We start from the raw sequence: 12,106 nt of genomic DNA on the forward strand, positions 1-12,106 counted from the left end.
TTGGGTACCAGGTCCTGGTATGCAAAAGTTTATTGAAACCTTGATGGTCACTGAAGATGTATGATGTAGATGGTGGAGATGACCCTGTAAAACACCACAGGTCAATCACCTGGTGTCCAGCTTCAGCAGAAAATTCCCAAGCTAGTAATGGGAAGAGCAGGAAACAACGGATTTCAAAGAAACTTACTGGGCAGAGGGCACACAAATGTACATTAACTGACTGCAAACAGTTGACATAGTGATTCATCAACTCCACTTGACAAAAAAAAATCAATCCCCACTGTTTTAGCTATGGGCAGAGTCAACTCAATAGGCAAGTGGCATGAGAAATGGGCACCATGACCCCAGAAAACCATGAAGGAGAAAGGTGGCAGTCAGGTGTAATGTCTGGAGGAGGATGTAAACCACGTTTCAGTTCAGTCTAATAACATTAATGAGGAAAGGAGATAAAATAATTGAAGTTTGCCAGCTAGACTAGCATGGTGAAGTAAAGCCAAGGGCCTCTAACTCCACAGACTGGGCAATAAAAGCAGTGAGCATGTAATGGGGAAGGGAGGCTGAGGCAAACCATGACAGGATAATTAGGAGCAATGAGATGGAATTAAGAAAAAAAAAAAAAAAGCTGATTATCTGCAAAAATAACCTTGTAGCAGAAGAACTGTGAGCATCAAATTTGGACAAATTACTCCAGGGCAAGTTTCACAAAACAGCTCAGTATCAGTCAGAAGACTGACAACAGCACAGTATGGGTCTTATCTTGGTTTCCCAAGAGAAACCACCAGTCACCACAGCTTGTAAAGCTAAACAACGTTCCTGCAGAAGAAAACAAGTCAGTAATTGGAAGCCAGGACATTCCAGCTCCATATTATGCCCCAGACCACCTGACCAGAAAGTTTTAAGCATGAAATTTAGACTTTAGCATGCAGAGACGTGACCCTACTTGCATCTGTGTCACTCTGCAGAACAGAAATGGGGCGACCATTTTTCCTAAAAACTTCCCAATTTAATTTTCAAATACTATTTCACCTTTGCTGGAGGGTGGAAAATCTTTTTCTGAGGATTAGAAAGATAAAAGTCTGCCCACAGCATTGTTAACATCTTTGCATACGCTTTAGGATAAATCTCCATTCATTCTTCCGAGGTGTTTTATGTTTGTAATTAAGCTTGCAGATTGGTAAATGCTCCATGAAGTTACAAATTAGGACAGACTCAATAATATATCTGCCCATTAATTCAGAAGAATGCAAAGCAATGAACAGGTATTGGTCCTTCTTATCCCTTCTCCTCAGCTCTGTCTTCTCCCTGACTTACCAAGGGGGATGTACAGAAAAGTAGGATCTCAATCCCTTATATGGAGAGCAGTCAGCAAGTAGCAGCACGTTCTGATGTGAGAGGAGCAGCTATTCCATAAATCTGAAACATGTTCTGGACAACAGCAGAGTTTACACAGACCACAAGAATTACAGGAATCAACCCCCTTCTGTTTGCAGCCTCTGAACGAGAGATCCAGTGTAGGTCCAGTAGTGGACGAGGATAATCCAGCAGCAACAGGGTCCAGCTCCAAGTACTGAAACACAAACCATGCACGTTTGGAAATGTTTGGCACATTCTAAATATAAGAAGAGAGTCTTCTTTTATGTTTAAGTTCTCCTAATTAGGAAGAGCTGATTAAACGACTTATCTGGAAAGGCAGCAATGTAAACCCAAGCCTGTTTTCTGGAGCAGAGGTGTCAAGCCTCTTCCTTTCAGAGGGTTGTTTTCATTTTTTGACTGTCCATCAACCAAAGTAAACATTTCAGGCAGGAGAGTTACAATTTATCAGGGCTAGAAGGGTTTTTTTTTCAGCTATCCACACTGCAGCATGGTCCTTTACATGGGCTGAAATTCTTCGTTGGGTTGGGTGGTGGTTCACTGCATTTATAGGAGTGGTGTTTCTGTCACCCTGTTCCCTTCCCATTTCCCCTCCTTTTTAATTTACATTGTTTCTTCCCCCTTCATAATTATTCCTAAATCCATAACCCAAACATACAGACCATAAATACCTCAGCCAGAGGCAGCTCAGAGGCCATCTATCTGTCACTTCTCCTCCAAAGCCTTCCATGTTGTTTCAAAATCTCAACAATGACCTTTTAGTGTTTCATTTGGAGATTATTCCCTTTCATCACAACACTTCTCACTTGACTTGGTCTGAACTAGTTTCAGATACAAACCTTACCTAAGCTCTGGTGTTCTCAGGCCTCACCAAGTTTGTTTTATGCTGCTCTCTTTCCTCTCAAAAGGTTCCTTGAGCATAAATATACATGTACATACATTTTTAAATGTGCACACATATACACATTTAATAATGGTAAGCAAAAGACTCCTGGATCCTCTGCAATCCAAGTCTAATGTGAAGTCAGAAACCTTCCTATGCCTGAGAAACACCTAAAAAGCAAAGGTAGTTACTTACCTTTGAGAAGAACGTGACTGATGCCATTTGTGTGAAACCACAAATATTTATTTTTAATGAAAAAATACTTAAAGTGTGCCACAGTGTCCATATATTCATTTGAATAGTAGTACAAAGATATGTATTTCTGAGAAAAAAGTCTTAACACTGTAGAAAATAAATGTGGTTCTTAAATTATGTCAAAAGAAACCAGTAAAAAAGTAATGTTTTATACACTGGAATAAAATGAAACATTTAGAGATAATAATAAATTATAATTACAGTTTTTCAAATATTTGCTTCATGCTTTTTTTTCAGCATTAGTTTCTAACTGTGTCACGTAGAATATGCCCTCAGAAGCCAGCAGTCAGAATGGTCTTTCAATGGTACTGTGGATAATAGGATGTGGAGCTGAATAAAGTCCTAGAAAAATGACACCACTGGTTGTTATTTACTGAGACATAAAACATCAGAACATGGCAGTTTTAGGTTTGTATCTAACACAGAGTTTTGTTAATGGAAATTAATTTAGGTTTGGTTTGTTTATTTTTTTTTTTTAATCAACTAATCTTTTATGCTTTAATGAACTAAACAGCAATTATGGTCATTAACAAGTATGTCACCCAAGCACACTGCACAACCGTGCTGATGGGATGCTACGTGTTGCATCAGCTTTTTATACAGTCCAAGTGAACAGGAATTTGGAATCTTTTCAGGTCTAATTAAGCACTGCAAAATGTTTAAAACGATAAAGTGCTTTTAAATACAAATCTGTTTTTTTTTTTTTTTCTCTTTAGAAATAGGAAAAAATCCAAACATGCACTTAAACCTGAAACCTCCATGCCATATATACTGCAGTTCAACAGTAAAACGTCAGTTTTGTGCCATTTGGTTTAAAATTTCCTTTCCCATCCCGCCCCATCCCCAGTCAAAAATTCAAATTGTGTCTAAATTGGATTTGTCAGGATCTTCTTGGTCGTGTTTGTACATGAAGGTTAGCAGGAAAAGAGCAATATCCAGAGATGACCAGTAGGCAGTGTGTGAAGTGACTGCGGACCAGTATCTGCTCTCCACGAGACCTTCCCTGAGCTCAAAATCAATCCTGTGCTCCAGTTCCACTAGAAATTAAACAAGAAACAAAAACATTGTTAGGGTTTTATGGCAGCTCAGGAAAAAAACCCACCAGCATGTTTCTCCAGCAGCTTTGGGTTCTGATTCTACTTGTAGAATATGATGCAGATAAATGTATTTAGATATACCTACATTTATGTGCACAAAATGCATAGAATATCTCTGTGCTTACATTTAACAGTACACTCACCTAAATCAACTGATTTTTAATAATACATACATATGTTTTGATGCACATGCATTTAGCACAAACCTGATGCAGGAGTCTGCTTAGTTCAGGAAAAGAAACTAAACCTAAAGCTTGGGAAAAGCTGCCTTTTTTTAAAGAGCTGTTTTCCTTACAGTAATGGTATAAATGCATTTAATTATAATAAATACATAGATGACTAGAGCATCTCTGTGCCAGGACAGGCTGAGAGCCCTGGGGCTGTTCAGCTGGAGAAGAGAAGCCTCAGAGGGGATCTGATCAATGCTGAGCAAGAGCTAAGGGGCCCATGGGGGGCAAGAGGCTGGGGCCAGACTCTGATTTTCAGTGGTGCCCAGTGCCAATGGGCACAAACTGGAACACAGAAGGTTCCACCTGAACAGGAGGAGAAACTTCTTTGCTGTGAGGGTGCAGAGCCTGGAGCAGCTGCCCAGAGAGGCTGTGGAGTCTCCTTCTCTGGAGAGATTCCAAACCCGCCTGGGCACCATCCTGGGCACCCTGCTGTGGGTGAGCTGCTGGAGCAGGGGGGCTGGATGAGATGATCTCCAGAGGTCCCTTCCAACCCCACCATGGTGTGATTCTATGATGTATACTCCATCTGATAACTCCACAGAAGTATCCAGCAAATGTAGAGGCTCCATTAGGAAACACTGACTTTCAGAAGGTGGATGCTCAGAACTTTCTGAAGCAAACGGACTTCTCCCATCCTTAGTGGCTACACAGGGAGAAAAGCCCTGTCTGAAAACCAGTGGGCCCTACACAGCACTATCCCTTCTCATTTCCAGATTATTCCCAAATATATTTCAGCAGTTATTCTTTCAGTTCAATGGCTGCTTTGATTAATACCACATTCAAAGCAATTTTCACTGCGTGTTTAACTGGGCCAAGAGCTAACCTATTGTTAAAGCACTTGAGCAGTTAGAAAAACCTCTACGAGGAACAACAGAAGAAAAAAGGACAAAAACTAAAAAAGCCTGCTTAGCTACAAAAGCCAAACCCCCATATCGAGTCAAAAATGCAGCAATTTATCAAAGGCAGTTTGAAGGAATTCTCATTCTTGGCTCCGTGAGCGCCTCACGCAGGCGCCGCCTCTGCCGCCGGGGCACAGCAGCTCTCGGGGCACAACGGCCCTTCAGCTGTTCTCAGGAGCACAGCCATGGCAAGGAGAAGGAGCCAGAGCCTTTGAACACCAGGAGACAGCCACAGTCATTTCCAGTAAGAGCCATAGATTCCCAAAACCTCAGGCTCCCCGCAGGAAGGCCGCCCGCGCCTGCCTCGGACGAGCGGCCGTTCCGGGAGCCTGGGAGGCAGCCAAAGGCCACCCCGAGCCCAGCGCCCGCCCTCTCCGAGGCAAATCCTCTGGCTGTGGATTGCATCATTCAGCTCACAGCCTTGCTGGCCTCTGCTCCACGTTCTCCTAGGGAGCAGGGATGGGCTGTCAGCAGGGAGGGATGCAGGAACCGTGCAGAAGGCTCTCAACGTGCCCATCCTCCCCTAGAAAGAACCTCATAGGTAGCTCCACAATATTCACTCTCATGCCACTCTGCTTTCCTTGAGTTTCAAACCAAGCCTCTGTCCTCACAGACTGACTCAGGTTATCTGTTGAAATGAGCAGTGATCAACTGACAGCAATGTATCATGTGAATGTTATCATAAGATACAACATACTTGTGACTCCTTAGATTGCAAAAAAAACACTCGCCTTGCAACAAGGAGAAGTTTAGAAATAAAACCAAGTATGAATTTCTGTAAAGTTCCTATACTTTTCCAAAAAAAGCCCCAACTGCACTTTCTGCTCTGGGCAATTCAGATTAGGACAAGGGCAGCTTGTGTCCAGTCATGCATGCCTTTAAATCCAAACTGCTTCAGAATTGAAAATGTGTGGGGAAATTTAAATAAATCCATTTTATGATAAATGGTGGGTGGGATTCTCTGCAGCAATTATATTGATTTTCCTTGTGGGAGTCCAGGATCTACTGAGACACAGATCTCAGTAAGCAAAGCTCTTACATGCATGTATATACATGGTGCATATGTACAAACAAACATATATATAAGATAGACTAGATATAAAGAAGGAATTTTGGCTGCTGAGGGTGGTGAGCCCCTGGCCCAGGCTGCCCAGAGAGGTGGTTGCTGCCCCATCCCTGGAACCATTCCAGGTGAGGTTGGCCGGGGCTCTGAGCAACCTGCTCTAGCTGCAGATGTGCCTGCTCAGGGCAGAGGACTGGATGACTTTAAAGGTCCCTCCCAACCAAACCATTCTGTGATTCTACCAACCTCCTTTAAGAGGAAAAAATCATGAAAGGGAGAAAAAAGAATCAATCCTTGGACAGTCTGGAGAGATTCAAAAAGCAGGCTGGGATTCCACACTTATCACTTTAGAGCAAACCAACACAATGAAATAGCAGCGTATGTTGCTGGGAGTATTTCCAGCATCTCCCAATGTACAGGTGGAGCCCACTAAAGGTCTTGCTTCCATGGGTTGTGTAAGGTGGCCTCAGCACCCACCTGTGGGTTCGAGGAAGCCCGAGCTGCTGTGTGACAAAGGAGGTGTCCCAGCAGTTGAGGCCTTCTTGTCATCCCCCTCGGCTCCGTCCTTTCCTGTCTCCAGTGTCTGTGGGGTGGTTGTACTGGATCGACCAAATCTGGAGAACAACATCCCACCCAGGCCCTTCCCGATGCTCGCAGCTCCTGAATGCAGCATGGAGGGAACAAAAGAGAAGCACAAGGACAGCTGAATCAACCCACAAATTAAAGTCACCGTAGTGCCCGTTAATTAGGGCTGAGTGACAGATGAAGGAAAACACTGTTCGTGCTTTTCTAGGGTGGGAACAGCTCATCTGACTTGAGTGTACACTGTTTATCAGGAGATTAATCTAGTGTACAAGTGAAGGCTATAATTTGGAAACTGTAGGGGGGAAAAAAATACATGAGGATATTTCTGCAGCAAGAAATCTGGTGCTTTTACAGACAGCTTGTAATTCCTCTTTCAGAAAAAGTCAGACAAAAATGCTTTGTAACAATGGTATCTTCTGCCATTCCTTTCACGAAGGACCCTTGTGTTGGCATCACCCTTATGGACATTCAGAAGTTCTCTATCATCCTTTAAAAGGACCAGGGAGGATTCCAATATTCCCAACATTGGAAATATTCAAGGCCAGGTTGGATGGGGCTTTGAGCAACCTGGTCCAGTGGGAGATGTCCGTGTCCATGGCAAGGGGACTGGAACTAGATGATCTTCAAGGTCCCTTCCAACCCAAACCATTCTATGATTCTATGACTATTTTGGTTGCTCGGGAAGAGGGGTGTAAAAGTTAAGAATAGATATGTGATGTTTTCTCCGACTTTGCTGCCACCTTATGGACAAGCCATTAAAGTTACTATAGTAACACAGCAAAAAGCAACTCTGCTTTGAACTATCACATATTTCTACTTAAGGCCTGAATTGCTTTTACTTATTCGATTGGGAAGATTCCTGGCACTGCTCTTCTTCCAAATCCCACACAGAGAGCTAAAGAAAAGCCTTGAGTCAACAACCACCACAAGTGCACGCTCAAATATAAGCTCCAGTGAAAGTGAATTTAAGCTCACTTAAACCAGGGCTTATTTTGAATCAGAAAGCCAGAAGGGGACAGACTTCATATTAAACCAGCCTGAATTTCCTGTTGTAAAATCATGAGTAAAATGTAACTGTAATAGCTTACACAGAGTCAGCTGGGATTAAAACAATCCCTATGCCTATACAGAACAAACTGAAACAGCCATCAATAGTTTGCTTAATAGGTTGCACCTCAAACACCACAACACAGAGCAGTGAAGCTCTACAAGAAAGTCCTAGATATCAACCAAAGGACATAAAGAACAATTACCTAATATACTTGCTTTGCCTATATTTGTTATAGACTCCCCGTAGTGGCGTCGGACCATGACTGGTGAAGTGGTTGGGCTTGGTACAGTTGAAGCACTTTCACTGTCTGTAACTGAGGTAGGTTCTTTTGTTGGGTTGAGAAAGCTTGGCTTCATATGCTCGTAAGGTAGAGGGTTTGCAGTGTTGTACCAGTGGATCTGGACAGGCGAAATGTTGCTGTAGTGTTTCAGGATTAAAGGTTCTAGTCTATAGGCCTGCAAGAGTAAATCAGAAAAGAAAATCCTGAGCGCTGAGACTGAAGAGATCATGTTCCCTTCCCATAGAGTCCCCCCTCTCCAACCTCAAACCCAAAATATCTCTAACAAGTGAAGCCTAGAAAGTGACAGAATGGTGGCATTATGTTCTGGTTCGCTTTATGTTCAAATTCAGCTTGAGTTTAAACACAAAATTACCCCCAAATTACAATTCTACAGTAAGTATGAAATCCCAAATCAAGCTTGCATCAAAGAAGTTGCCAAGGTGATAAAGATCAAAGGCCCTTTGAGAGCAGTAAACTCTGGTTGCCTATGGGAGAGTGTAAGGACAGGGTGAAGCTGTACCAATCCTGCCCTCCTAAATACTATCCCACCCTCTGACAACTCTGGACCCCTTGTGGAAAAAAACCCAGGGGTTTTCTTTTCCTACATTATCTTGCAAACTGGTTGTGAAACCTTTTTTAACAGCAGTAGTAACTCTGGACAGATGATGTTTAATGGAAGGCAGCAAATTAAAAACAAGTTGCATTTGATTATTTCTTATGGCTTTACAAAAAAAAAGGCAAATCTCAAAACCTTACACCTATTAATATGAAAAGAGGAGCAAAGTATATGGCATTTAAAGCAATTATTTGTAGGAACTGTTATTCTACAGTTACAACCCCCAAAACATTGTATGATAATCATTAACAAATAGTCCTGTGCTGGAACATGCATTGTCTCACATGCTTTGAAGATCACACAAAGCTGATGCTTAAAAACAGTCAAGGTAAAAGCTTGCAACTGCAATTAAAACTCACCACTGGATCTGTTGGATGAAAAATATTTAGCAAGCGGTTACAGATTGTTCTGGGCAGAATATGGTCTTGACTTCCACTGTTTCCTGGACGGATGCCACGCAATGCCAAAAACACTGCTAATGGAGATCCCATACAGAAGAAATTCTCAACCTAAAGAGAGATTTCATCCATGTTAATAAGGATGCAAATAATGCTTTCTAACATGGCTGGACTTGATTTCTCTCTTTCAACTGATTTCTCAGTTTCAACAGAGGGACTCGTACAAAATTAGTAAGTCAAAATGGAGAAGACCGCTATAACAAGAAGATTGAGTTTCCCTATTTCCTTTTGCTGTGAGAGAAGAGTTAAATGCTGTGGTGCTCCACAGATGGAACGCTGAAAAGCAAGTCTGACATTTGAACTGAAAGAAGTCTGTCAACACTGGAAAAGCTGGAGGAAGAAGAATTCAGAAGACACTAAGAGAATGTGTTGGGTTTCACAAGACTCAGGTCTGATTTCTGATGAAATGTCCTCAAGCTTTCCATACCTCCTTAATCTTACTCCGAGTACTCCTTGATTTCTTTTGCTACACACACCCATTGAGGAAGTAGAAATGTAATCTACACTGAGTATTAAAGACAACCTATGGAATACTCCTAGTAGTCACCCAGACATAGAGGCTGGTGTTATGGACAACCTCCTAAAACCACCTAGTGTTAAGTGAACAGAGCAATGCTTGTCAAAGGTGCCACCACATCACACTTTAGGAACAGAGCAGAGCATGCTGAGTGGCTCTGTGGGCAGCTCTCACATCAACCATAGCTTTGCTGGAAGAGAACTGCCTCTAACACTGAGGAGCAATGGAGAAAACCTGACCTGTGACTTCTAACCCAGCTGACAATGGTCACTGAACATGCAGCAGTGGTCACCACGAGCCTGGGTGGGGATTCAGCAGTGACCTAGAGGTGAATGGCTTTCTATCCCATTTCCAAGCCTCAGACATCACCTCCTGGAAACATCAAGTGTCAAACTCTGTAGTCAAATATGTTTTCAGAAGTCAAAATTACTTTCTAACTTCTAGAGTATTTTCTTAGATGAAAAATTTATTTTACCATTATCAGACCTTCACTGCAACTTCCCTAATAGTAGTGTCCAGTTTGCAGGGCACTACAACTGGGCAACTCTTCGTGTGCTGCTACTAAACCAGCAAGAGAAATTGCTTCATTCTTGCTGCGTGCACGTGGAGGACGCCTGGATTCCCATGCACATGGAGCATATGGCAGCACATAGGGCCAGGGTGTAGAAATAATGGTCCCTTTCATCTGTCAGATTCCAGCACTGCACAAAACATTCCTCCCCCTCTGACTTGGCACGGGTACTCTGCCTCTTCCTTCCAAAAGAATGCACAAGTCCCAGTTCAATGGAAAAAAAAACCCCTCATTTAGGTCTCCAGCAAAGCACTGCTCTGTCATCTCCATTGTCACTCTAGTGCAAAGCTGCTCTCCTTTCTCATCATCAAGCTTTAACAGACCCTTAGAGTTTTGCAGTTTGGACAAAAAGCTTTCTCATCTTCAGATACAATAGAAACAGATATTCACAGTGTAATCCTTTAAAGTGCATAAATAACCTTTCACCCTGTCCATCTGATACTCTTGTGCTGAGCACCTGGAGCACACAATTCTGGTCTTTCTGCTTCAGAAAGAAATCAGAAAGTGGTTGCCAGCTTAACACACTTGCTAGCAGATGCTTAAAAGATGCTTTCATGAATTGAGCTGAGGCAACTACAAAGCAGGCAAAAATCTCCAAAGGTAAATAGTTTCAGTGATCACACAGCTTTTGTTCCACCATTTCTACTGATAAACACAGGATTAGCAGTGTCCACAGACAGATGCTTTCTTCTTGGAGGGCACTGTTCTTCACTATGTATTTTCTTACATGCATGAGCCTTTCGACATGGTCTTCCAGCTCTGAAAATGCTTATAAAGACAAAGTACCAGTAGGTGGGTACCTAAACGGGTGGCACCAGACCAATACCAAAGCTCTGAAGGCTAAAAATCAAAAGTAAGTCTTCCAAAAATAAAGCCCTTTAAATTGCAGCCATTAGAGACTCAGCACTGTTGCAAAGTGGCTGTTGAGAAGACTGTCATGTGATGAAACCTACTGGGAAGAGAGGACTAAAATCTTTCTAGAAAACATTAATTAGTTTGGGTGTTTCTCCTAGAAGCAGGAGCAGGGCACTTCACGTTCTCCTCTAAGTGTTTAGCAACAGAGAAGAAAGGTTTAATATTCAGGAGAGTGCTTTTCTCCTGGGTATGATTCACAAACAGAAGACTTAATGAATTTATTTGCATTTTCAGCAGAGGCTGAGCCAAATAGTCATCCATTCAACTTAAGACTGAAGTATTTTCAGAGCTGAATAAACCAAGAGAAGTGAGGCAGCACAGCTCTTTTGTGCACAGGTGAGTGTGGAGGTAAACACAAGGCACAAGGTGATTAAAATCCATATTTCTGTACTGTCTTTCAGCCTGGAGATTCCCAAACATCCTCCTGGAGTGAGGAAATACAGACCTCTGCAGCAGCCTCTGCCTGTTCCTGCACCCAGGGACGTTCTGCAGCCTTGGCAGACACAGGGAATGGAGACTCATACCAGTTCCACATGGGGAATTTAACTGGGTGTTGTGTGTTGAACTATCACAGCACATTTCTGTGTTCTGTTTAGAGGCTTCCTCCTCTCAGATAAGGCTGCACGTCAGCATCTCATTAAGCTCTTGTAATTCCTGGACGTGTGGTAAATCACTAGTATCTTACAAGTAATTTGTGATAGCTGTTCTTACTGTCAGATGATGCTACGTAGAAACCACAAGGTCAAGTACAAGCTGGAGCTTCTTCAGCAAGAGTTTCTGTAACCCTTTGGGCCAGCACATTGTCATTTCCAGACTGAAATTCATTTCCTTTTCAGGACTGGGGAGCAACTGCAGTATGTCCTGCCCCCCCCTTCCCCACTGTGACTGAAAACCATCCTACAACACCATTACTTTCATGCATCAGAGTCAAAAAGAGGTAGGTATTGCATCATTCCCCATGCTCTCATGATCTTCAGCCTCTTCAGCCTTTAGCTCCTCCTCCCCTAACACAGCTGGCGTGGAGAATGCTGCACTTGTAAGTTTTACATTACAATGGGGTGTTGTTTCAGTGGCAAACCTTTTTCATTACAGTTGTACATGCCCATTTCATCACCTAACACAGCCTAAGGAGATCAGGGACCAAAGACTCCAGTCTCATGCATCTCACAGACCAGAGTAATTTGTGGATCAAGCATTTGTGGTGAATAGCTAGTGCAGGTAGTTGGTATCTACAAAGCAGTTCTCTTTCACCAAGCTAGAGACCCTCAGTAAGCTGGACTGGCTTCCTGATGAGCCATCATCCTTCAGTGCTCCT

At 42.7% G+C, this 12,106-nt stretch overlaps 1 protein-coding gene across 1 annotated transcript in view; it reads right to left on the reverse strand.

Annotated features, from left to right (window-relative positions):
* Nucleotides 1-3,364: 3,364 nt before the first annotated feature.
* DDHD1 (DDHD domain containing 1) overlaps nucleotides 3,365-12,106 on the reverse strand; it is a gene marked incomplete at its 5' end in the record, with an annotated part of 34,771 nt that continues 26,029 nt past the window's right edge. The window contains 4 exons of the mRNA XM_008937904.1: nucleotides 3,365-3,546; nucleotides 6,276-6,458; nucleotides 7,637-7,889; nucleotides 8,690-8,839. Coding sequence (XP_008936152.1) covers nucleotides 3,365-3,546; nucleotides 6,276-6,458; nucleotides 7,637-7,889; nucleotides 8,690-8,839 — 768 coding nt within the window. The remainder of the gene's footprint in view (nucleotides 3,547-6,275; nucleotides 6,459-7,636; nucleotides 7,890-8,689; nucleotides 8,840-12,106) is intronic.

The sequence above is a fragment of the Merops nubicus genome, unplaced genomic scaffold, assembly GCF_000691845.1.
Source record: "Merops nubicus isolate BGI_N331 unplaced genomic scaffold, ASM69184v1 scaffold15823, whole genome shotgun sequence".
Classification (NCBI taxonomy): domain Eukaryota; kingdom Metazoa; phylum Chordata; class Aves; order Coraciiformes; family Meropidae; genus Merops; species Merops nubicus.